This window comes from Mirounga angustirostris, unplaced genomic scaffold, assembly GCF_029215605.1.
Source record: "Mirounga angustirostris isolate CCGP_5_RB_7025 unplaced genomic scaffold, mMirAng1.0.hap1 SCAF_7, whole genome shotgun sequence".
Taxonomy (NCBI): Eukaryota; Metazoa; Chordata; class Mammalia; order Carnivora; family Phocidae; genus Mirounga; species Mirounga angustirostris.
Window position 1 is genome coordinate 15541248 of NW_026991715.1, and position 24673 is coordinate 15565920.

At 46.8% G+C, this 24673-nt stretch overlaps 1 protein-coding gene across 2 annotated transcripts in view; it reads left to right on the top strand.

The window, feature by feature from the left end:
• Positions 1 to 2392: 2392 nt before the first annotated feature.
• The window catches only part of TNFAIP8 (TNF alpha induced protein 8), a 115924-nt gene continuing 93643 nt past the window's right edge, over positions 2393 to 24673 (top strand). Inside the window, exon 1 of one of the 2 annotated variants that reach the window (XM_045891474.3) lies at positions 2393 to 2551. In XM_045891474.3, coding sequence (XP_045747430.1) covers position 2551 — 1 coding nt within the window. In that variant the 5' untranslated portion in view covers positions 2393 to 2550. The remainder of the gene's footprint in view (positions 2552 to 24673) is intronic. The other variant, XM_045891465.3, reaches the window with a different exon arrangement.

Genomic DNA, 24673 nt, shown 5'->3' on the forward strand with positions numbered 1-24673 from the left:
CGATGAGGTAAAGGAATAGGAGGCACTAGCAGTGAGTGGCTAAAGTGTTGGTTGGTGGGGTTAGGCTGGGTAGGAGAGAAAGCCGACTGGGAGAAGTGCAAGTGTATGTCAGGGAAAGGAAGAGTCAAAAATTAAGTTAAGGATAAGAGACTAGTCCGGGTGTAGAATGCTGAAGATAGGGGCACCTGGGTGGCTCAGTTGGTTAAGCGACTGCCTTCGGCTCAGGTCATGATCCCGGGGTCCTGGGATGGAGCCCCGCGTTGGCCTACAGTCTGCCTCTCCCTCTGTCACTCCCCCTGCTTGTGCTCTCTCTCTGTCAAATAAATAAATAAATATCTTAAAAAAAAAAAAGAATGTTGAGGATAGATTAAAGACAGAAGGGGCTCTGGGCAGTGCTGTTTTAGGGTGCAGCTGGGAACAAGGGAGACAGAAGTGAAGCAAAGGGGATGGTTCCTGGAGCTGAGTGGCTGACTTTCACAGCAGTCATGCAGACTCCCAGCTCCCAGGCTGCGGCCCAGCCCCGCTCCTCCTTCTATCTCGGACAGCAGACACCAGGTCTCCTTAACGCTTTGTGCTTTGTCCTAAGTCATCCAGTTTACACACGGCAGATACATTACTACAGTTCTCGGTGGTGACAAATATCACTGCGCATGGGCATTCAGGCAGCAACCATTTCTAATTATTTGGGGGTGGGGAAGGATGGGAGTGTACAAAATCTTCTAATTTAGTTGCATCACTGCAGACTCAAAAAGTGTTTAGAAAGTAAATGCCTTTGTCCCTCCCTCTAATGGGTGGCACCACCGAAGACTGAGCCTGCCAAACCAGAAATCCCATGAATCAACCTAGATGACTCTTCTTCCCTCAACCCCCACATCCCATCAATTTCCAGGGCCTGCATGAGCCACCTTCTCTCCAAGCACTTAGTTTAGGCCTTCAGCGTCTCTGTTAATTTCCTATTACTGTCACAACAAATTACCACCAATATAAGGTTTTAAAACACAAATTTATTATTTTACAGTACTGTAGGTCAGAAGTTCAGTGTGAGTCTCAACAGGGTAAAATCAAAGTGCACCTCCAGAGCTGAGTTCCCTTCCGTAGGCTCTAAGGGAGGGTCCCCTTTCCCCTGCTCAGTTGGGTTATTGGCAGAATTCACTTCCTTGTGGCTGTAGGACTGAGATTCTCACTTTTTGTTGGCTGAGGTCCATTTCCAACTTCTAGAGGCCACCCAATGCTTGGCTTCTGAACTAGGTCCAGTTCCTCTCATATTTTGAATCTCCCCAACCCACTCTTTCACTTAACGGAACTCACATGATTAGATTAGACTCACTCAAATAATCCAGGATAGGCTCCCCATCTCATTGTCTTTAAACTTAAGCACATCTGCAAAGTGTTCCAGGGATTAGGGAGTGGACATCCTTCCCGGATTCATTATTCTGCCTACCACAGTATCCCAACCTGTCAGATTTCAGTAACTTCATAAGTTTCCTGGCTCTGGCATTCTCTTTGCTGTTTTCAGATTAACTTTTCTGGAACAACAATTAACATGCCCCCCATGATTAAAATCCTTCTGGCTTTCTACTAAGCAAGGGTCAAATTAATGCTCATTAGCTCCTATAGCGGGGGGGGGGGGGGGGAAGCACTTGGATTTAAATTGTCCTTTTTTGTTATTTTAGCTTCATTCCAATCTACACTTTTCCCCAACCCTTCTGAATACTTGAAAAATGCTCACTGTGCCCATTTCTCCATCTGTAGCTGCTCCTGAACTCCTATTCCTCGGATCCAGCTCCCAGACCGCTGCCCAGCCCCGCTCCGCCTTCTTCGGAGCACCTACCGCGCCAACCCGGTGTCAGGCTCGGTTCGCCCAGTCCAGGATACCTGGCTCCTCCTCCCCGCCCCTGACCTTCTAGGTCCTTCTGCCAGCCCCGCCACTCTTTCTCGCCCACGCCTTCTTCGCCTCTCGGCTCCTCTTCCTGCCGTTTCTGCGCCGGGACTCCTAGCTCCTCCTCTCAGCTCCGCCCCCGACCTTCTTGCTCCTCATGGCCCGCCCCCGACAATCTAGCTCCTCCCACATCCCCGCCCCCGGCTCCTCCTACCTGGCCCGCTCTGCCCCCAGCTTCCAGGCTCCTCCTCCCGGCCACGCCCCCGACCGTCTAGCCCCTCCGTATCCCCGCTCCTGGCCCCTCCTCCTCGGCCGGCTCTTTCTCCGCCCTCCTAGCTCCTCCTCTCGGCTCCGCCTCCGGACTCCTAGCTCCTCGTGGCCCCGCCCCCGGCCTTCTAGCCCCTCCTCCTGGCCCCGCCCCGGCGTCCTCGAGCCTCCCATAGCCCCGCCCCTGGCTCCTTCTCTCCCGCCCCGCCGCGGCCGCTCCGCGCCGCCCCCTGCCGGGTCCGCCCCGCCCCCGGCCCCTGGCTCCTTTTCTCCCGCCGGCTCTGGCCCGCGCTCTGCTGATCGGTCCGCGGAAGCCCGCGAGCGTTCGAGCCGCTAGGGAACTCCGCGTCGTCAGATCACCAGGTTCGCCTCTGTGTCCCGGCGCCGCCGCGCCCTCTCTTCCGAGTAAGTGCCTCCCGGCGCGCGGGTCTCGCACGCGCAACCTCTCGGGGCTTCCCCGGGCGCTGGGCAGCCGGCTGCTGCTGGGGGCGCGCTTTCCGCCCCCCCCCCAAGACTTTCGGGAGTGAGTGGGTGTGAGTGGCTGCATGTGAGCGAGTGTGTGGAAGTGTGTGTGCAGGCGCGTACAGCCCCGGAAACTCCCCGAAGTTTTACCCAGTTTCTGCGTCGCGGCGACTGTCCTAGACCTCCGGCTAGCAGCCCCTGCCTACTCGGGCCGACCCTTTCCTTCACTTCCACGTCCTCCTCTGAGCCCCACTCGCGATTCCTTCCTTCCTTCCCTGCGTAGACGCGGCCCCCGCTATGTGTCACGCCGCCTGTTAGCAGCTCATGCTGTCCAAAGGACTGCCCGGGTTATCACAATGCCCCAGATTGCAGACCGAGATGCTGGCCCGAGATTGTAATCCAACCCTGCATTGTCAGACGGGCACACTAGAGTTTTCGCCTTGAGATCGTTCGGTGGAGACTGCCTTTGAAGAAGAAAGTTTTGTGTGTGTGTGTCCTTGTGCGCGCTCGTGTGGCACTCGAGCCTTAAGCACCTGATGGAGGAACACCTACCTGATGCGCCTTGGGACCCAGGGAGGCTAATAGGCATGTTCAAGACCGGGCTGACCAACCGAACTTTGATACCTAAAGGATGTTTATTGATTCGGTGACACGGTAATGGTAAAGCCAGCTGATTTCCTAAAACACAGCAGTAGTTAGAGCAGTACCCCGGGGGATGTTGGAAGGAAGGGGACAATAGTTGAGAGCCCAGCCTTGCAACAACAAAATCCTTGAGTTACTTAAGACTGATAATTCCATCCTTCTGCAAATTCTTTCATGAGGGGCGGGGTGCTCATTACTGTCTCAATGTAGAGTACATTTCTGCATTTAAAAAAAGGTTAATTAATAGCGGCACTGCACTTGAATCCACCCATAAAATGATTCCCTGGGTTGCTGAGGAGGTTCCATCCACTTCTAATAGTCTCTGAATTCTCCTTTTCTCATTTTATTCTTGCTGTGTTCTTACTATGAAAGCAGAGATCCCCATAAAATTTCCCTGCTTCCTTGATAAGAATTCATGTATACAAATTTTTCATTGAGATGTAAGGTTGGCAGAAAGTTATGTGGCTAAAGGAAATCACCAGAGCAGAGCAGGCTTTACGTTGCCATGACATGAAAGCAAGAGCTGATAAATCACTTTTAAGTGCTGCTTATCACAGCAGATATTTTTATCCTGGTTTCAATCCTGTGTTACACAAAAGTGTTTCCACGGTGTTTTAACTAAGGAAACATTATGCTGTGAAATGTAAACATATGACTCCATCTCTCTTAAAGGAGAGAAATAATTATCACACTTAATTAAACACCTGGAAACATTTATTGCCACCTTCTAATTAGATCTGTCATGAGGAGTTAAGTCAGCAAGTTATTGCTAATTTTCTAGCTGGTAACACAATTAGCTTTTTTGTAGATTTTGTGGATGGCTGTGCCCCTCGGTACACATTAATTGCCTCCCTCACCCCTGGCCCACCTTTTGAGTTTCTACCTGTTACTTGAGTAAGTGGTTTCGGGAAATGGATACCACCTACCTCCCTGTAAAATGTGAATGCTTTAGATATTGACTTTTTTGTATTCATAAGCCATTATATTCATCTAGATTATCAGATAATTTAAGAATCATTGAGAAATCACTGCATCTGAGAAGAGTCCCCCAAAAGCATAGTGATTCTGCACAAAGTGGGCCCAGAGATTTTGTTCTTTAAGGGAGATTTTAATCTCTTGTGGCTTTTGGTCTCGTGTGCTTAAATTCACCGAGAAATGGGGTGGCGTGAGCTGGAAAATCTCATCTTCGTTGTCCCTTTATTTTCCGTTTCTGACTATATTGCCAGATACAGTGTTCGTCTTCGTAGCAAGGTGTTGTGGGTACAGGCCGCTGTGGGTTCCCAACAGAATGGCCCAGAAACTGAGGGTGAGCGCGCCCCCGCTGGAAGAGTGTTTTATGAGACCTATTCTCTGCATTTCTTCGTTCTGTTGAAATTGGAGGAAAGGGTGTGTGGGGAGAAATGATTGCATCCAAACAGCGCTCATTAGGAAATGCCATTCGGGAGGAGGGGCGGATTTCTAGATGGTTTCTGGCTTGGGGAATTTCAGCTAGTTGCTCCTTGCCGTTCCCCATCCCCATCCCCATCCCCTCCATGTTTGCACTCATTGAAGGGATGGAACATGGGGGAACCTTCGGGAGGCAGGGGAGGATCAGTGATAACAAGTGAGGGCCACCTGTTTTCTCACAGAGATGAAAGGCAGCCTTAGTGCAACCCCAGTCCCAGGACCACTGACTTGGGCCCTGGGGCCGTGCACAGGGGCCAACCTGGGTTAAAAAAAAAAAAAAGTGGACCCTTGATCCCCTATTGGCATTCTAAGTCATCTCAGCTCTGAGACAGAAGTTGACGGAAGGCACTGTGTGTGGGGCTGGATTAACTTTTATCACCTCGCCCCTCCTCACACTGCCCACATCCTGCATTTAATACCAAATGCACACAGTAAGAACTCAACAAACACTAAAAAGGAGCTTTTAACACCCCAACCTTTATGTTTCCCTGTGGGTAACGGTTTACTTTCCTCTCTCCTGTCCCTGATTTTGATGATTCTGGCCCTGGAGTCTGAGTTGACTGCAGTTTCTAGACTTTTGTCTGCAAGTGGTGCTTACCAACAGCTGAAAATGGTTGATTCTTTGAGGGTAAAAAAAAATAAAAAAATAAAAAATTCAGCGAACCTCGTTGCAAAACATAAATGAGGTCAAATAGTATCCAGTGGACATTAGATTGCATGCGACATTTCGGAGTAAGGAGGAAATGAGCTACAAGTGGAGGATAGATAATTCTGGAAACAAGAGGCATCCAGGCACGTGCAAAACCATCTGGCCTACGAGTCTAAGAGCAGAACGTCTATACAAATCTGGGGGTGTATCCCTCGTCCAGCTTGCAGGCGGGGAGCACCGTTCATTCACACAGCAGGCATTGATAGAGCTCCTCCTGTATGCACGGCACTGAACAACCCTCTCGTGTTCACAGGAGGGCTGGCAACTTGCTGGAAAATGTTGGTAAGAACGGCCCCCCGCAAGGAAGTCCCTGGTGGCAAAAGTGGGTTTAGAATTCTTCTGTTTCACAAAGGGAAGTAAAGGCACTTCCTTAGGATAGAAGAACCATTTTCAAAATACTTTTATCTCAAAATGATAAGAAACTGAAATAAGCACATCTCTGATGTCTGTTTCAGATAGCCAGGGGTGTAATTGTAATTAGCTTGATTCCTAGGACTTTGTTTCCTTGGCCTTTCCGGTGGAGCAGAGAAGTTACCTGAGAAACTTGTTTTAGTACGTCACAGCCTCTTCAGTAATCAAGTAATGCCCACCCATCCTTTTTGAGAGCAGTTGCTTTTTCTCTAGAGGCAAGTATTTATGGTTCAGGACCAAGGTAGTGGAGGTTCAGAACCAGCTGCAAAGCTGGATGGGCATCTACAAGTTTGTTGAGGGTGTGCTTTTATATCTAGAACAAGAGAGGTGATAGACCAACATGGGGATGTTCCTCTTGAGGTGACTGGGGAGCCAGGCATACAGTGATCTGTCCCACCAAAAAGGAAAAAAAAAAAAAAATGGATGAGAGAACACAGGAATGGGCCTCTGCTTAAGCACCCCAGCTGACTTATAAACAAATCAAGGTTTGTTTCTTTAATAACAGAGAATGGAATTAAATCCAAAATTCCACTTGTAGTTTCCGTAAACATTGGGAATAAGGATGACTTCTCGTTTAGTCACGATCTGGTTGGTTCACATGACTCTGCAGGATTCAGCTGTTCAGGTCTCAGCCGCACTTGGTTGGCTGTGTGACTTTGGACAATCCACTCAAGCTCTCTGAGCCTCTTTCTCCAGCTCAAAACTGGGGATAGTATTTACATCATGGGTTTTGTGATGTGGATTAAAGCAGAAGGTCCCTCTCCTGGCGTCCAGGAGGCACCCAGCAAAGGGTGGGCTTTCCTGGATCGGCCAAGTTGGGCTCATTTCAAGAGGATGGTGTTTGTACAGGGTCAGAGTGGAGGGGAGAGGAAGAGTGATAACTGGTACCACATGTGATTTTAGCGTGAACTTTCTTTTTTTCCCTGTAATGATGCCAGAGGAGCCCAGAGAATGGGGTGAATACAGCCCAATTTCAATGATTCCCAGCTGCACGGTCATGTGATTATGGAGGGAAATCTTGCTTCTGCTGCTGAAGAGAAATGAGCCAGAGCAGGGCATCTGGGCCTTATGTATCTGAGCATGAGAAGAACCACAGCATCCTGGGAGCCTCCCTGGGCATGACGGATGCTTTTCTCTCCTTTCCTTCCTTCCTTCCTTCTCTTCCTTCCTTCCTTTTCCTTCCTTCCTTCCTTCCTTCCTTCCTTCCTTCCTTCCTTCCTTCCTTCCTTCCTTCTCTTCCTTCTCTTCCTTCCTTCCTTCTTTTTAGAGAGAGAGAATGCAGGGGCAAGGGACTGGGCAGAGGGAGAGGGAGGGAGAGAATCTTAGGCAGGCTCCACGCCCAGCTTGGAGCCCCACCCAGGGGCTCAATCTCATGACCCTGAGATCATGACCTGAGCCGAAATCAAGAGTCAGACCCTCAACTGACTGAGCCACCCAGGCTCCCTAAGAGGGAAGCTTTTAAAAAAAACCTGTTACAGTTAAGATGTGAGCAGTCAGTTGGCCTTTCACCTCTGGAGGCCCTTGTTTTAAACAGGTCTTGGATGAAACCCGATTATCCAAGACAGACAGGCAGGTATGTCTCAGCTGTCCTCGGTGTCCCAAAGGGACCTGGGCTGGCACGTCCTTGGGGGAAGTTGTGAGATTTCCAGAGAGCAGGCATGCATCTTCACGGTTGTCCTCTGGGTCAGGGTCTGCTGGGCACACTTCTCTCTCTCTGTGCAGGGCATGCAGTACCCTCATGTATATTTGAAATGAGCCAACCTTCTCCACTCCTGACCATTAAAAAAAAAAAAAGTTTCTTACAATGTGACTGTAACCAAAATACCAAAATGAAGGAGGCAGAGGTTGTGATGTGTGTTTGTGAAGACCTAACTGTCTTCATCCTTCCCTCCCTCAAGCCCTTGAGCTGACTGTGTTCAGGCTCTCTCTCTCACACACACACATGCAAAAGTGACAAAGGAATTCTGCAGAGATGCCAGTCTTCTGAGAAAATTGGCAGATGCCATGTTGGCAACAGATTGCAGAGTTCAGAACAGTCTTTGACAATCCAGACCTTTAAGGAATAAGTCTCGGACTCGTTTCCACCACTCAGTGATCAGGAAATAACTCCTTTGTGTTTCTTTCTTCTCTCTCTCTTTCTTTTTTAAAGATTTTATTTATTTATTTGAGAGAGAGAGAGCACAGAGGGAGAGAGAGAGGGAGAAGCAGGCTCCCTGCTGAGCAGGGAGCCCCATGCGGGACTCGATCCCAGGACCCTGGGATCACGACCGGAGCCAAAGGCAGATGCTTAACCGACTGAGCCACCCAGGCGCCTCCTCTTCTCTCTTTACAAAGATGAGGTAGTTTTCTGGGAAAGGCTGGTGTTTGATTCCATGTTATCACTGCCCAAGGGCAGAGCAGTCCTAATTTAGTGGTGGAATCCCCCTGTGCCTGAGTGAAGGGACAGGCTCCCAGGAAGTCACAGAGGTACCTGGGACAGGTGAGGGGGCTCAGACCTCCCCTCTGTGAGCTCCTTTGCTTCTCTGTCCCGGAATGCTCAGCCTGCCCTGACTTGCCAGGGTCAGACACCGCCTTCTGAGGAAGCAGGGGCGCTGGGGGTCCCTGGCCTGTGTGCCCCAAGTGGGATGGTTTGAACGCGTGAGTACCTGGGCAGCCACAAAAGTGAGAGACCAAATGAAGCTTTGAACTCTTCCAGCATGCCACTGTAGTGCAGGGCTCATCAGGGCCCAGAGCTCCCCACCTGACTGCACAGCAGGATCCCCTGGGGCCCTTGACACCGACCGAGCAGATTCCTGGGCTCCGCCTACAATAGCTGGGCCTGGGACTCTGTATTTCTGACCCCACCCCCTTGACGGATGCACAGCAAATTCTAAGCCCCTAGCCTGGAAGACCAGTTTTAATGTCTTGTTCTATCAAGAAGACTATTCAGGCAGCAGATGATCTGTAGGGTTGTTTTTTGTTTGTTTTTGGGGGGGCCGAGGGTGGTTTTGGCAGTGCAAAGAGCAAATCTCTTGAAAGTATAGAGCGGTTTTAAAAGTTTAAAGAAGATTAAAATGAACTCGCACAAAATGAACACCTGGGTACCCATCCTAAGAAACAACAAAGTGGTTTTTCTAGTAGGTCCTCACCGGGTAGAGAAATGTTGACCAACGATGAGGTCAGAGACGAAAAAATAACAACCAAAACCAACAGTGGTGTCCCACGAATAGATCCAGGAATTGAGAGCCATGAAGCAGGGACCCTGGGGAATCTGCTCAGGGTTCGTTAGTTAAAAATCTAGATTACCGGTCCCTGGCTCTGCTGACGTCATCGGCTGGTGCTGGCCGACTGGAGGCCATCTCCTCGTAGATCACTCATGGGATGGGTGCCCCTTTTTCAAGAGTGGCGGATGATGGGGGGAGCTCCAGGCCCAGGACTTGGTCACCGAGTGGCCGGTGAAGCCTACCCTAGGTCCCCTCCCTGTCCTGAGGTCCCGGCACCTCCGGGGCTGTCCTGTTCTTGGGGTGTCCCTCTCATTTCAAAATGGTGGGGAGAGTCTCTCAAGATGGAGAACACAGTTTCTTTCTTTGAAGTCACCTTTCCGTAACTTCCTCCACTTCCTCCTCCTCCTCCCCCTTCTTCTTTTTTTAAATTCTTTTTCTTTTTTTGCATTTTGAGTTGGGCCGGTGCTTGAGACTTTCTTCCCTGTTTCTGAATTCTGATCACTTCTCAATTTATCATTCTAGTAAGAGCCATGGAGTATATTAAAGGTCTGCTTCTGATGATACATAATAATCATTTTAGTAGAGCTTCTGTCTTTCCCTGGAGGTTTAAATATTTGACCAGGGGTCAACAAGGGTGAAAAGGGATGACTCTGAGTCATGCTTGAGCCCCCCTCTCTAGGCAGCTGTCCTGCAGCCCACCAGGGGGATGGCCTTCGAGCCTCGCAGTTTGGGAGAAGAGATGGTTGTAGGAAGTTGGGCTTCCTACACCTGGACTCTGAGCTCCTTCCAGGCACACCTACTCCAAATTCACCTTCCATCCTTCTTTTGTAAGTTCTGTTCCCTTTTATGGTTGCCCTCAGGGTTTTTATATTCCTGATGATAAATAGTATGCCATATCACCGTATCGGTTTGCGCAGGCTACTGTGACAAAATACCAGACTGGATGGCTTTAACAGCAGATCTGTATTTCTCCCAGTTCTGGAGGCTGGAAGGCCAAGATCAAGGTGTCAGCAAGTTTGGTGTCTCCCAAGGCCTCTCTCTGTGGTTTGCAAATGGCTACCTTCTATTACATCCTCCCTTGGCCTTTTCTCTGCGAGGCATCCCTGGTGTTTCTCGCTCTCTTTATGTAAGGACACCAGTCCTGTCAGATTAGGACCCCACCCTTGTGATCTCATTTCACCATAATTATCTCTTTAAAGGGCATATCTCAGAAGACGGTCACAATGGGGCTTGGGGCTTCTAAATATGAATTTGGTGGGGGACAGAAGTCTCTCTGTAACAATCACCTTTGTAAAGGGTATTACAAATTATAGTCTTTACGTTAGCATTATACATTTTACATCTATGTAGAGTGTTCAGAAATCACAGTTATTATTTTTCACTTTAAGCAACTATCTTTTGAAAAAATTAAAACATGAGAAAAAAAGCTTTTTTTCTACTTACCTACTTATTCACAATATTTGGGGCTCTTGATTCTTTAGCATAGACCCGTTTCCATTAGGGTGTTTTCTTGTCTCTCAGCCTGAAGAGCTTCCTTTATTATTTCTTGTAGCTCAGATCTGCTGGCAACAAATGTTCTCAACTTCTTCTGTGTGTGTGCCTTTCGTGTCTGTGTGTCCAATTTCCTTCTTGTAAGGACACCGGTCATATTGTCTTAGGGCTTTCCCTTACGGCCTCATTTTAGTTGAATCATGTCTTTAAAGATCCTATCTCCAAATACAGTCCTGTTTTGAGGTACTGGGGTTCAGGCTTCAACATTTGAATTTGTGAGGGGGACGCAATGTAGGCCGTAACAATCAGGATGCTTTAGGTAGCACGTAAGAGAATGCCCAGCTAACAGGTTTGAACAGTAAAGTCATTAAATTATCTTTTGTGAAGGGCAGTCTGTGGTTGGTCCAATCCAATGTTGAACCATTGGCTCAGACAATATCACCAGGGACCAGGTTCTTTCCATCCTTCCGCTCTCCCATCGTTACCATGTTACCTTTTCTTTGGCAGACTTCCTGCCTCATGGGCAGAAAAGGGCGTCCTCAGCACCAGGTATTGCACACTGCCCCCAACTCCATCCAAAGGCACAAAGTGTGTGTGTATATGGAAGGGAGAGGTGGGGCACAGAGAGGGCAATGATGAATCTGTTCCCCTGCAGTGTCCATGTCTTTCTATCCGGGGGTAGAATCTTTCCTGAAGTCTCCTCAGGCCTCACGGAGCAGAACTGAGTCATGGTTACAAGGAAAGCTATGAAAGTGAGTAGCCATCGTTAAAGGAAAACTCTACTGTGGGAGGTTGGCTGTGCCGATAGGAAGAAGGGAAAGGGCATGCCGAGCGGGCACACAGCACCTGCATTGGCCCCAGACTCCCATGCTCTAGAAGCTGTGTAGTTAAGGCCATGATTATTAATGAGAATGATAAAACCAGGTTTCACTGGAATTAAAACTAACCACCCATGATGAGTAGTTGGGAGAAAAACAGAAGATGTAGGAGGTGTTGAACACCGCATATACTTAACTACTCCTAGTAGTGAGTTTTTAATGTGAAGGGTCATGGATTTAGAAAAATAGCACAGCTTACTTTGGAGACAGCATCCTACATTCAAACCTGGAAGATGTCCATCAAACAGAGAGTTCTTCGTGTTTCTGGAAACGTTCACGACCACAATAGCAATAACAACACGCCTTTATGGAGTACTTAGAGCGGATCAGGCGCTGTGCTGAGTGCTTTATACACATTGTTTAATTTCATCTTCAAAACGGATGTATGAGAAGGGTGTGAGTGTTAATCCCTGTTTACAGATGAGGAGTTGAGGTTTGGGGAAGTTGAGTAAGCCCACAGGTGCCTGGCCGCCCTGGGATTGGTACCGTGGAAATTCTCCCGCCCCCCTTGCGAGCCCTGAGATGCTACAGCGTATTACCCCTCAATAAACCTGCTACAAACCCCCTCATTTCCTGTGGACTCTCAAAAGCTGTTCTCTCTCCAGCCAGCCACTGTCCACTTCATGGACAAAAGTCCTAGGATTATTTCAGATATAATTCACCTTTCAAAGTTAGGAGCGTGGACGTTCAAAACCCATGGAACTGAGCTTCTCAAGTTGCGAGGATAACTCTGATGTCCTATTTGGTAAAGGGAGAAAGGTGGAAAGGTTTCGTAACCCAGAGAAATGCATCTTTCTTTTTTTTTTTTTTAAAGATTTTATTTATTTATTCATGAGAGACAGAGGCAGAGGGAGAAGCAGGCTCCCTGCAGAGCAGGGAGCCCGATGTGGGACTCGATCCCAAGACCCTGGGATCATGATCTGAGCCGAAGGCAGACGCTTAACCCACTGAGCCACTCAGGCGTCCCGAAATGCATCTTTCGTCATTGGCTCGTGCCACCGAGTGCCCGTCTGAGTGGTGGCAAATGTGCCCTCTGGTTTATAGAGTCTTGGTGTGAGGCACGTTTTCTAAGAGCGGGGACAGGTTCATGTATTGCAGGGACTGCCCCCCGGGGAATACCTGGGCGGTTGGGGGTCGGCCACAGTAGATGCAGGGCTCTGTGTGTGTCTCGCCCGGTGGTTTTGATGGCCAGCAACGCAAGAGACCCACTGCTCCAATGTCCCATCCCCACAGCTCAGAACCAGGGCCGACCCCGGGAGCCTGCATTTCTTCACTTAGTTCCTGAACTCACGGTGCTAAAGCTGTAACAGCACCTGGGGTGTGACGGTTCGGTTAGACTTGAGGACTGCTAAAGTTTGGGGGGAAAGGTTCTGTTCATTCGCTCTCTTAATCCCCTGTTGCTAATAGCTTGCATGGGGAGCCGAGTCAGAGAGAGAGTAAAGGGTGTACCTTCCTTGTCTAATTCTGGGAACTCGAAGCTACGACTTTGAGTCAAGTGAAGACTCTCCCGTCTGTAAGAACCCAATATCCAGCAGCTTTTGGCCATTCCAGTAGGCACCCAGGAGAACGTTTTGCATTGAGATTGCCTTTGGAATATTATTTTGGAGCGCATTATTTGCTATAAGCTTTAGGAAATTATTGGAAGTGTTATAAGGCGAATTTTAAAACATTATAGATGCAGTCATTTACCTTAAACACGAGAAGTTCATTGGAACCGAAGGCCTTCATCAGACACCTGCTCCCAGTTGATCTGCTGCTGGGACCCTTTCCCCTCTACACCCTGTGATCCCCTCCAGCAGCTGGCTCTTCCTCTCTTGACACGCCCAGATTTTCTCAATGCCTTTTTTTTTAACCTCTTTATTATAAGATGAAACATAAATACCAAAACCCACACAAAGCAAATACACACTTACTGACTTACTGTAAGACAAACACTGATATAACCATCCCTCCAGGCAAGAAATACCATTTGGCCAGCCACTCCACAAGTGCCTTCCCATACCCAGCCCAGCTCACATTCTGCTTCGTCCCTCCAAAAGCAAATGCCATTCTGACTTTTATAGTAATCACTTCCTTGCATCTCTTTATGTCTTTATCACCCAAGTGAGCAGTCTGACCCATGATAGTCATGATAGTTGAGTCTTGCTCATTTTTTAAAAAAACTTGATGTGTCTTTTAGATCTCTTTGAATCTACAGATTCCCTTAACATCCTCCACCATTTAAAAAAATAATTTTTTTTGTTTGTTTTTTTGTTGAAGGACCTGGGCTGTTTGATCTGTAGAGTTTCCCACGGTGTTGATAACAAGATGTGCACTCATGGTGAAGTTCATTTTGCGCCTTTGCTGTGTGTTTCCTGCATCTGGATCCAGAGGGTTGATCAGACTTGGGTTTGATCCCTTTGGGCAAGGTGACAGGTGCTGTTGGATTCTTTCACGGGAGGCATAAGACGTCTTCTTCTCCCACTCTTTTTTGCTGTTTGCAGCTGTTGATCCTCACTGTCTGGATCTATTAGTTCATTGGGGATTGCAGACTGGTATATTCTAATTGCACCATTTTGATTTCATTTCTTAGCTGCAATCATCTTATAAGGATAGACTCCCCTTCAAACTATTATTCGGTTACCCAGTGGTACAGTTCACATAGAAAAACCAGAGTGAATGTTTGGTTCTTTCCTTTGATTTACCCACTTTTCAAGAATTGGTTTCCTGTCATTTTCAAAAGGTGACCAGTTTGGTGGGTTATTTTTTTTTATTATTGTTATAATCGTGGAATTAAATATATTTGATGGGTTGCAATCCACTGAAATTTTAACTTTTACCAGGACTCAGATTAGTCCCACCTTTCACCAGTGGGATCTTCTTCCAGTTGGATCCTTAGTCTTTCTGACATGATCTTGGTAATCTTTGATAGCTTCCATGCTATTTGGTGTGTTAAGGTTATCCAGGCTTGTCTTGTACATTTCCTGTCTAGACCTGGAATCAGCCATTTCTTTAAGAATCCCTGTTTGTTTGTTTGTTTGCTTAATGAGAGATGATATTTCAGGACCATAATCCGGGCACTAGGGATGCTTATTCACTGGAGTGGTCATTGTTTTTAGGTCCTTTTACTGGTCAGAACTGGGAAAACACATATATAGACATATATATATCTACATACAAGCATATATATACACATATAAAAATAAAATGTACTGTGAGTTCATAATGATATTTCCAAGGCAAGTTTAAGCTTAAGTGTTTTTGTTTAACCTCTTCTTTATTACATTTGTATTTTCTTTCTTACAGACTTTGAATCCTGATTTTTTAGTCACAGGGGAGATAGAATGTCATAATTACCCATTTGATTGTCTTGCATTATACATAAGCCGTCTCCACATAATCAGTTTTGATTACTGAAACAGTAAAAATAATGTCTTTGGCATACACCCTACTCATTCTTCTCCAGTATTTTTTTTAAGGTTGTACTATATCTCCACTGTCAGATCCTATAGCCATTATATAGTAAAATATCTCCCTTTTAATGCTCATTTAGTCTTATTCCTGCAGGTAACTATGTATGTCTTGCTTATTATCAGTCCTCATATCAGTGTCTCTAGACATTTTGATTGTAGCTCTTTCTCTGATAGATTCCTTAGGTAATTCCCTGATTTTTTTTGTTTCCCTAATTTCTTTCTTTCTTTTTTAAGGATTTTATTTTTAAGTAATCTCTACACCCAGTGTGGGGCTCGAACTCACAACTCCGAGACTGAGTTGCACGCTCCAGCGCCTGAGCCAGCCGGGTTCCTCATCCCCTAATTTCTTGATAGCGCTTTGTGACGTTTATAGTAATGTCCTTGGCCCACATTTTCTTTTCTTGAGAACCTTAAATACGTAAGCCCATTTTCTTCTGATCAAGTATTGTCAAAATTCTGATGGTGGTAATTTAATTTTCTTTCCTCCTATATGACCTACTCTTTTAGCACTTCTGGGAGCCTCAGCTGTATGCCTGTTCCTATTCCCTTCCATTGACTATCTACCTACTCTTCCAATACAATGACTAGTGAGCTAAAATGTTACCAAATCCAGGTCAATGACTTGGCCAGCCCTGGTGCCAAATAATCGCTCTCTCCTGTTAACCCAAAATAGGCCACTTACTCTGAGTAAGTATAGCTTCTTATCTTTGTAACCTCAGCTGTACCTTGTAAAGTGCACAGAGTTAGCGCTAAATATATACTTGTTTATGAAATCAACGTTGGGGAAGGATGTGGGTTTTTTCCTTTCCTTTTCAGCCTGTCAGGAACTGCCCCGCCCCTTCAGCTCTGTTCCTCCAATCAGGCGCGGCTTGGCCCCAGACCCGGCCGCGCGCACTGAGGCAGGCTCCGCCCCCGCGCGCTGAGGCAGGCTCCGCCCCCGCGCGCTGAGGCAGGCTCCGCCCCCGCGCGCTGAGGCAGGCTCCGCCCCCAGCAGCAGGTGTACGTCTGCCTCGCCCATGGGGCCCTGGCTTGTCCTAGGGTCGGGCTGTCCGGCCATGTTCTCACGTTCCCAGCGCCCTGGGAACCCCTGGCTCACAGAGGGTCTGGCCGCACCCCGAATGCCACTGTGGCCCCATGCCTGCTTGCACTCCCCTTGACCGTACCTTGACCTCACCTTGACCTCTCGTGGGTTTTAAGGCCCCGGCCCCTGGCATATGGGCCCAGACCCTAGGCTCTCACGGGCCTGGAGCTGCCACCTGTCCTTTCCTTTCTTGGCTGACCTTTCTGCTCTTCACTTGGCTGCCAGAACCCACGGCAGGACCGCGAAATGGATGCCCTGGGCCCACATGGGATGCCCGATGCATCTGGTTCAACACGCGCCCTGTGTTTCGCTTGTAAAAATTAAATGCCCGTGAGTGGGGCATGCATGCCAGTTTGTCCAAAGCCTCGCTGCTGAATTAGCCTGGGCAGTCACACATTTCATTCATCTGCCTGCCTCCTTGGTGTTTGCAACCTCTGACTTGTGCTCTCTCATACTTCTCAGAGCATTTGCCACTGGGCATGACCCATGGGCTGTCCACTTTTATGCCTGGCCTCAACTGGTTCAGCAACATCCTTACCCTGGCTCTTTTCGTTAGGCCCTGGCCTGTGGGCCTTGCAGGATTTTTTTTCCCCCTTTCTCTTGATCAACTCAGTGCCACGCAATTAACAGGGAAAAAAAGGTTGTAATACATAGCTTTTACAAGTATTCACCCTACAAAAGCAATGATAAGAAGATTCCAGAAAGGGGCTCCTGGGTGGCTCAGTCGGTTAAGCGTCTGCCTTCAGCTCAGGTCATGATCCCTGGGTCCTGGGATCAAGCCCCGCATCGGGCTCCCTGCTCAGCGGGGAGCCTGCTTCTCCCTCTCCCCCTCTCTCCCTCTCCCTCTCCCTCCCTCTGGGGCTCCCCCTACTTGTGTGCGTGCTATGTGTGTGTGTCTCTCTCAAATAAATAAATAAAATCTTAGGGAAAAAAAGAAGATTCCAGAAGTAATGGAATAGTGGCTCTTCTCCAATGGATGTGAACAGTGAGGTGATCTCAGGTATGCAGAAAGACTGGAACCCCGTTGCCCAGAGCACATCAGAGAAATCTCATTGGCCCCCATGAGTCAGTGATATGGAAAAACTGCTCATGACGTGAGAAATTACTCTGGTTGTCCCACTTTTCTGTTCTTGGTCAGTGGCCCTGAGGAGAGGAACTGCACTCGGGCTCTGCACTCCCGAGGCTGACCAGCCCTTGTGAGGTTTTCCCCAGATCTAGCATTTCAAGTGTCGATCAAAACAGTCCTAGGAATGACTCCTTGCTCCTAGGAGTTTCCATGGATGACTATGGACTTGTGTGAAAATGGAAGCATTTTCCAGTCTGCTTTTATTAATTCAGCAGAAACCATACTGAAGACTTCTTCTTTTCCTGCTCCTGGGTGCCTGTATTTCTGCCTTTTGCCTCTGGTTGCCTCTGGTGTGAACCAGCCAGGGTGGTAGAGGCTCTGGATTTACTGAGTGCTTACTGTATGCCGGGCATTGTGCTAAGCTTTTAGGTACCTTGCCAAGTCCCAGGTTCCTTCATTATCATACCCATTTTAAAAACGAGGAAACTGAGACCGCAAGAGTCAAAGTCGTTACCCAAGTCAGAAGCAAAAGCTGATATTTAAATCTATTGGTTCTTAACCACATCATGTACTTCCTTTTGCAAAAACACAGATTTTTACCTCTCCGGTTTGCAGGTGTTTGCAGTAAGTGGCAGAGCTGGGCTCCAAGGATTGGAAGGTGGAGTCGGCTACTCTATGACATTTAGATCTTGAACAGACTGTTCTCGGAGCTATTCGAGATCCCTGATTTAGACTATGTAGCATCAACGGGAGGGGAGTAATACAAATAGGGCTCTAGAGTCTCTCAGCCTTATGTCGCCCCAGGTTTGAAAATCCGTTGTGGAGAACTGCCTGTCTCAAGTGTTACAAGTCAGCAGTGTTACCGGCATTTGCTTGTTAACACCTCAACAGGGGACAGGAGACCGAGGTGAAACCCAAATGTGTAAATTCTGAAACTTGCTAGACATTCTAGTAGTGAATTCGGTGGAGAAGGAAGTTAAAATGATTTAAAAATGAGGTTGTTGGATTTCTTACTATGTGTGCCATCTCTCTGTAGGTATATGGTCTCAGAGTGTTCTTTTTTTTTTTTTCTCCCCCTCAGGACGACCATGTATGGCCACTTAGGTTGTGCACTGCACAATACAGGGGACACCATCCGCAAAGATTATAGTTTAAATGGTGCTTCTGAAGCTGTACCGTGCACGAGCAGCAAACCTTATTTTGTAGACCTGTTTTTTTTTTTTTAATTTTTAATTGAAGTATAGTTGGCGTATTATAGTATGTTAGTTTTAGGTCTACAGCATAATGATTTGACAAATATATACATTACAGAATGCTCACCATGATAAGTGGAGTCACCATCTGTCACCGTACAAAATTATTACAATTTTATTGACTATATTCCCTCTGCTGTACTGTTCATCCTCGTGGCTTATTTACTTTTATAACTGCAAGTTTTTGTACCTCCTAGTGCCATTCACCTCTTTTGCCCTTCCCCTACTCTCCTCCCCTCTTTTTTTTTTTTTTTTTTAAGCATTATTCTTTCTACCCAAGGGAATAGTATAGACAAATTTTGCCTCCATGGTCTTTTTGAAGTAATTAAGAAGAGCATGCAGATTTACTATATACTGGAAAAAGCTCTGGATGGGAGCTTGGAAGGTGGGCTGTGGAGTGACTGGCTGTGTAATATCACTGGGATATTCAAACCTCTGGGTCAAGATTGCCGCATCTAAGAAATATAAGGTGTCCACTCTATAATCTCAAACCCTCCCCCCCCCCCCCGCCCCCAGCTCTGTAATTCTATGATTCTGGTTGTTATCACCTGCACTTTTCATTGGCATTTGAAGCCTGTCAACCAAGGAGCCTGAAGCCCCTGGTAGAGCAAGAAGGGGAGAGCCCTGGGACCCTCTGGAAGGAAATCTGTCCTGCCCCAGTATAGAATGAAGAATTCTGCACGAAGGGGCTCAGGCTCAGAAGGCAGAACTCTGGCCCTGAGTCTTTCCAGGAGGCTCTGGGGCAGCAGAACATCCTGAGATACTCTTGCGAGTGAATTTATTTTTGGATTATCTTTATGTTCTCCTTCATTGCTAAGATAAGCAACTGTTAACTGCATTAACATATGAGGAAATGGGCTGAATTATGTCTTACACAAGAGAGCCCATCTGTATCCATCCAAGACGCTGATACAGCTAACCACGAGTGAATTCATTCTGGGACAAAAAGAGTTCATTACAGTGTTGATTTTAAAAAGGGGGGGAAAAATCTCTCAACAACTTAAGTATGCATCAACTGCTAAAATGTATTACGGTATTTCCTTGAGCTGAAACATTATGCGCTTTTACAACAAGGCTGGTCTCTGTGCACTGATAGGAAGAGATCTCCAAGAGAGATTAAATAAAAAAGCAAAATAATGATCTCATTATGTTTTTAAAAAGCATATTTTATGCTTATGAGTGCACAAGCATTTCTTTTTTTACAGTAATGAACAATATGCTATGAAGAGTGGAGCTGTGGGTTGGAAGATTGGGAAGGAGCTGAACTTTTCATCTGATACCTTTCCACAGTGCTTACATTTCACAGTAGAAGTACATTTGGTAGAGGAGAGAATTTAGATTTCAGTTGGGTTTTTATGGCATTCTAATACTTCTTTAGAAAAATCTGTCTCAACAGAGCCTGATGAGCAAAAGCAAGATGTCCATTAACACTTGAGGCTCTGAACATTGGGAACAGCTCCCCCCCGCCCCCACCACCTCCCTAGCCTTTAGTCTGCTCCTCTCAACACACAGCTCCCCAGTGATTGCATTATCCCTCTAACGCAGAATTGTCGGTGGCTCCCAATGTCCAACAAAAACCAGTCCAGGAGAGCAATAGGATGGAGCAGCTAATCATGGGCGTATGGTCTGTTTGTCTTCAGTGCATATTGGGGGAGTGTTTGTCAAGGACCAGGCACAGTGCTGCTGGGGGATGTAGGAGAATGACATGCTCTTCAGAGACAATGTCTGCCTTCTTGGAACCTCAGCTTAGAAGCTTCCTACTTGTGGGCGCCTGGGTGGCTCGGTCGGTTAAGCGTCTGCCTTCGGCTCAGGTCATGATCCCAGGGTCCTGGGATCGAGTCCCACATCGGGCTCCCTGCTCAGCGGGGACCCTGCTTCTCTCTCTCTCCCTCTGCCCCTCCCCCTGCTCGTGCTCTCGTACTCTCTCAGATAAATACATAAAATCTTAAAAAAAAAAAATCTTCTTGTAAAAAACTCATTGTCAGAAGTAAATACAGCACCAAATGGAAGGCTCCTTGCCCAGGCCCCAAAGAACAATATTTGCTCACTTGCCCCACCCTTCCCTCCACGTTCAAGGCCCGGTCTGACCCCCATTTCTCCTCTGCATATTTCCGTTGGTCCCCATTCCTAAACTGCACTGTCCCAGAACACACCCTATTCCTCCCTGCTGTTGTCTTTGCTGGCTGTATCTCCCTAGTCTTCCAGGTCCAACACTTCTCCTTCCTGGACGGAATTAGACTATCCTTCGGGATCCATTTCAGATGTGGCCTCCACGCCACCTTTCCTGGTTCTCTTTACCGGGGCAGGGGGAGGGGAAAGGCCAGATGTATTCTCTTTCTCTTCAGAGTAGCTCATTCTGGTCTCTATAAGGATTATATCACTGGTGACATCTTCCTTAGTTTACAGAGTCTGAGCGTTGCTAGATAGCCTTCCTGAGCGCAGTGACTAAGTCTTGTTCATCTCTAGACCTCATCTTTGTTCCCATATTCTCAGTAAGTATGTGTTAATGAGTGACTTCATTTTTATGATTTGCCCAAGTATTATTTTACTTTCACTTAAAGGATTATTTTAGTTTGAAGCTAAAAAAAAAAAAAAGGGACACTTCCTTGAAATGCACTATTTTTAGCAGGTTAGACAGAGTTCCTTTCCCCTTGCAGGGATTAAACTTGGAAGCTGTAGAGCTGCTGTCCCTGAAGAATGTTCAGGAAGAGACAGGCAGACATTTATCTAGGGTGGTCCAGGCAGTCGCGACCCTTTACGAGAGTAACTGGCTCACAAGTTCTTGTCTGATGAGGTGAGATCTTATCCTGATGATTTTAAGAAAGCAAACAAACTACACCCACTATTAAGACAACTCCCAGCAGAGGTAAAGGAAATTTAGAAAGAAACTGCGTAGTAAGGTTGTAGATGTGTGGGAAAAGACTGCTGTTTCATTTTCCTGTTTCTTTCCATCATTACCACAGTTACATGGATCTCTATTCTTTTTTTTTTTTAATTATACACGTTTACTTCAATTCAAATTTTCACAGATTAAAAGATTGCATTTTATTAGAATCAATTTACAGGCAGTCTGCAGCAATGATTTCTCATGGGAAAAAAAAGAGAGACAGACAGACGGAACATGGATCTCTATTCTAATCCATATCAGAGCGGTGACCATAGGGTATACACAGTCTAATATTCTTATTTTCTCTTTACATAATTTCCTACACATTTTCCCATGTCTTCATGGACATTTGATTCCGGTTCTCTATGAAACCACTGGAGTTCAGTTGATTGTTGCCGGTAGAACACAGTTGTAGCCTGGGGGAATGGCAGCGTAGTGTATTTTTTTAAAAAGACTGCCATCTTCTTCTGATATTGCTGAGATGTACCAGAGCACAAATAGGAACACACGATTTGATTGAAGTTTGCAGCATAGTAAATGAGATTAAGATCATGAGCTGCTTTAAATCGTTTTCTTAAGTAAATACACATCTTTAAGAGATTAGACAGAGTTTTCCCCAAGCAATGCCTTTTTATATTACAAAGGCCTGTTGGGAACAGATGGTAAGACAGCCTTCCCTTATCAGCCCCAAGTTGTTTGCTAATGAATTTCAGGGCTCCAGCACTAATAGAATGGAATAATTTTACATAGAAGAATCAATCTCTAGCCTCCTTTTTCAGAAGAAACTAATCTGGCGGGTACCTGTAGGCAATGAGGTGTGTTGTACAGAAGGAAGTCATTAGGGCTAACCACCAGAATCTCTTTGAGGTCTGTGCATATAGTCTCCAAAGAGAGAGTGGGGCCTTTAAAATTAACTGCACAGAATCCTAACAAGCACTCTACATTCCTTGTTGGAATGAATCTTGCTCTGGCCTTAGGCTAAATCGACTAGATTTGTACTCCCTTTGTTGACTTAAAGCCACATTGACTCCTTTTTACCATGTTAACCAACTGTCTCCTAACATGATGATGTAGCTAGATGGGGGTTCTTAGTTATTTTGCTCTTTCTATCATTAGTCATAGTCATTTTTTTTTAAGATTTTATTTATGTATTTGAGAGAGAGAGAATGAGAGACAGAGAGCATGAGAGGGAGGAGGGTCAGAGGGAGAAGCAGACTCCCTGCCGAGCAGGGAGCCCGATGCGGGACTCGATCCCGGGACTCCAGGATCATGACCTGAGCCCAAGGCAGTCGCTTAACCAACTGAGCCACCCAGGCGCCCCAGTCGTAGTCATTAATACAAATGATGATCAAGGTAAATTTGCCTTCCTGGTCAGCTTACCACATCAGGAATAATATACTTTATAATTATGTTGTTTGTCTATACTTATTGTATATCATCTCTTATAATTTAGCACAGAGATGATGATCAGATTTCTTTGTGTTTCCCAGAGGGGTGACTGCATCTTGGTGTGGCTCCCACGGCTTGGTCTATAAAAGGACCCTCAAAGCATTGTTCCTGGTTATTTTTTGTTTTAATTTATGGCATAAAGAGAGCTATGCAGTCTTGCTAGCCACCCAGACCCCTACAATGAGTCCCAAAGGGGACAGTCCTTACAAGAAGGACTCTGTTAGATCCTAACTTACTCCTGAATTCATGAGAGGACCTGCACTGGGCTGGAATCCTCTTTAAAATGTTGGAGGATTCAGAATCTTCTTAATTAGAAGTCTATGAAATAGCTTCAGTTCCTGGGAGTGGGACCAGGGTGCCTGCGATCGGAGGGTTCTGCCAGGTTCGGGCTTTTGGGACAAAGTTTTTGAGCAAACCTCTGAAAGGGGCTGCGTTTATTATTGCCGGCCTCCTACCCTCGTTACCTTCTCTGACTCTGGCCTGTTCATCACCTGGACACTGCACAGCTGCTCGTGCCCTGAGTTAAGTGAGGGAGATCTGGGTGGGAGGCGAGTCCTGGGGTAGAGGTGAGGCGAGGTCGTTCTGTGTTCCTGGCGGGATTTCTTAAAATCCAGGGCTGGGATCAGAGTCCAGACTACAATTGTTACTCCCTCCACATGACCAAGTCCTTAAAGTTAAAAAAATGTATTAAAAAAAAAAGAAATGAAAAGAAAATTAAAAATTACAGAACTATCCAAAGCCACTCTGAATTCAGCCCGAGGCACAACTTCACCAAGGGTTTTGTTTTCTTTTTCTGTTCTTATCATTCAATCAACTAATGATGACTGAGTGACTTACTAAAGCTGGCAGAGAACTGAACAACAACAAAGGAGGTCCCTGCCCTCTGGGAAGCATTCATCCAGTTCTAAGACAAAGGTTAGGATACAAATAATTGGAATGTGATGGAGACCCCATCAAAGAGGTCTATCAGTTATCTATTGCTGCGTAACAAATTGCCCTAAAGCTTAGCAGCTAAAAACAACAATAAGCATCTATTACATAAGTGCCTGGAATCCGGGAGCAACTTAGCTGGGCGATACTGACTTGGGTTCTCTCAGGAGTCAGCAAGTTGTTTGCAGACATCTGAAGATCTTTCTGTTTTTTTTTTTTTTCTCTGTGTGTGTGCGTGCACTCATGCACGTTTTCTCCTAAGGATGTAATTCCAAGGTGGTTCGCTTGCACGACTACAAGTCTGTGCTGTCTCTGAACAGGACGCCTCAGTCCCTCACCATGCAGCCGTCTCCACCTCCACGCAGTGTCCTCGTGATGTGGTGAATGGCTTTGCACACGTCAAAGTGGAAGCCTCTCACGTCTTTCACAGTCAAGCCTTGAACGTCACACACCGTCACCTGCACAATATCTCATTGGTTACACAGCTCTCACCATCCATCCATCCTGGGTGGGGATGCTGGGGATGTGGGAAGCATTGCAGGCCATCTTGGGGACTGGCTGTCCCAAGACGCAGAGATCTTGTGTAGTAATGAAAAGTCAGTGTTGGGGCGCCTCCGGGAGGAGTCCGACTGTGAAACGGCTGGATTTTTCAGTAGCTGAGGTGGTGGGAGAGACTATTGAGAAGGATGGAGCATCAAGAGCAAAAAAGGTCGGGCAGAGACAGGTATCTGTGTGTTCAAGGAGCATTTGCCAGAGCAAAGCCGGGCAAGGTAAAGGAACCAGTGACTGTGCGGTCTCGAAGGCCAGGCCAGGGAGTTTGGACTTTCTTTGATTATCAGGGATGAGTCATGGGAAGTTTTTGAGCAGGTGAGTGACCTCATCGTTGGCCTGTTTTAGCTTTAATCTGTGTGCGAGCTTTAGGTTTTCCATTCCCTTCCGTCCTTTGGCCCCTCTGTACCATCCAGCTTGGCAATCCTGTAATTTTGAAAATTCTGTAGCACTTCTCCACCTGTGCCCCTTGATCCCTTCCTACCTGGGACTGTTAGGTTTTCGTGTTTCTGTCTTATCATAAGTAGATTACAAGGGCCATAACGGCCATATCTTTATCCATTTCTGTTTCCCCTGCTGTGCCTAGCTCACTGGGTGCCCAATAAATATTTGCTCACT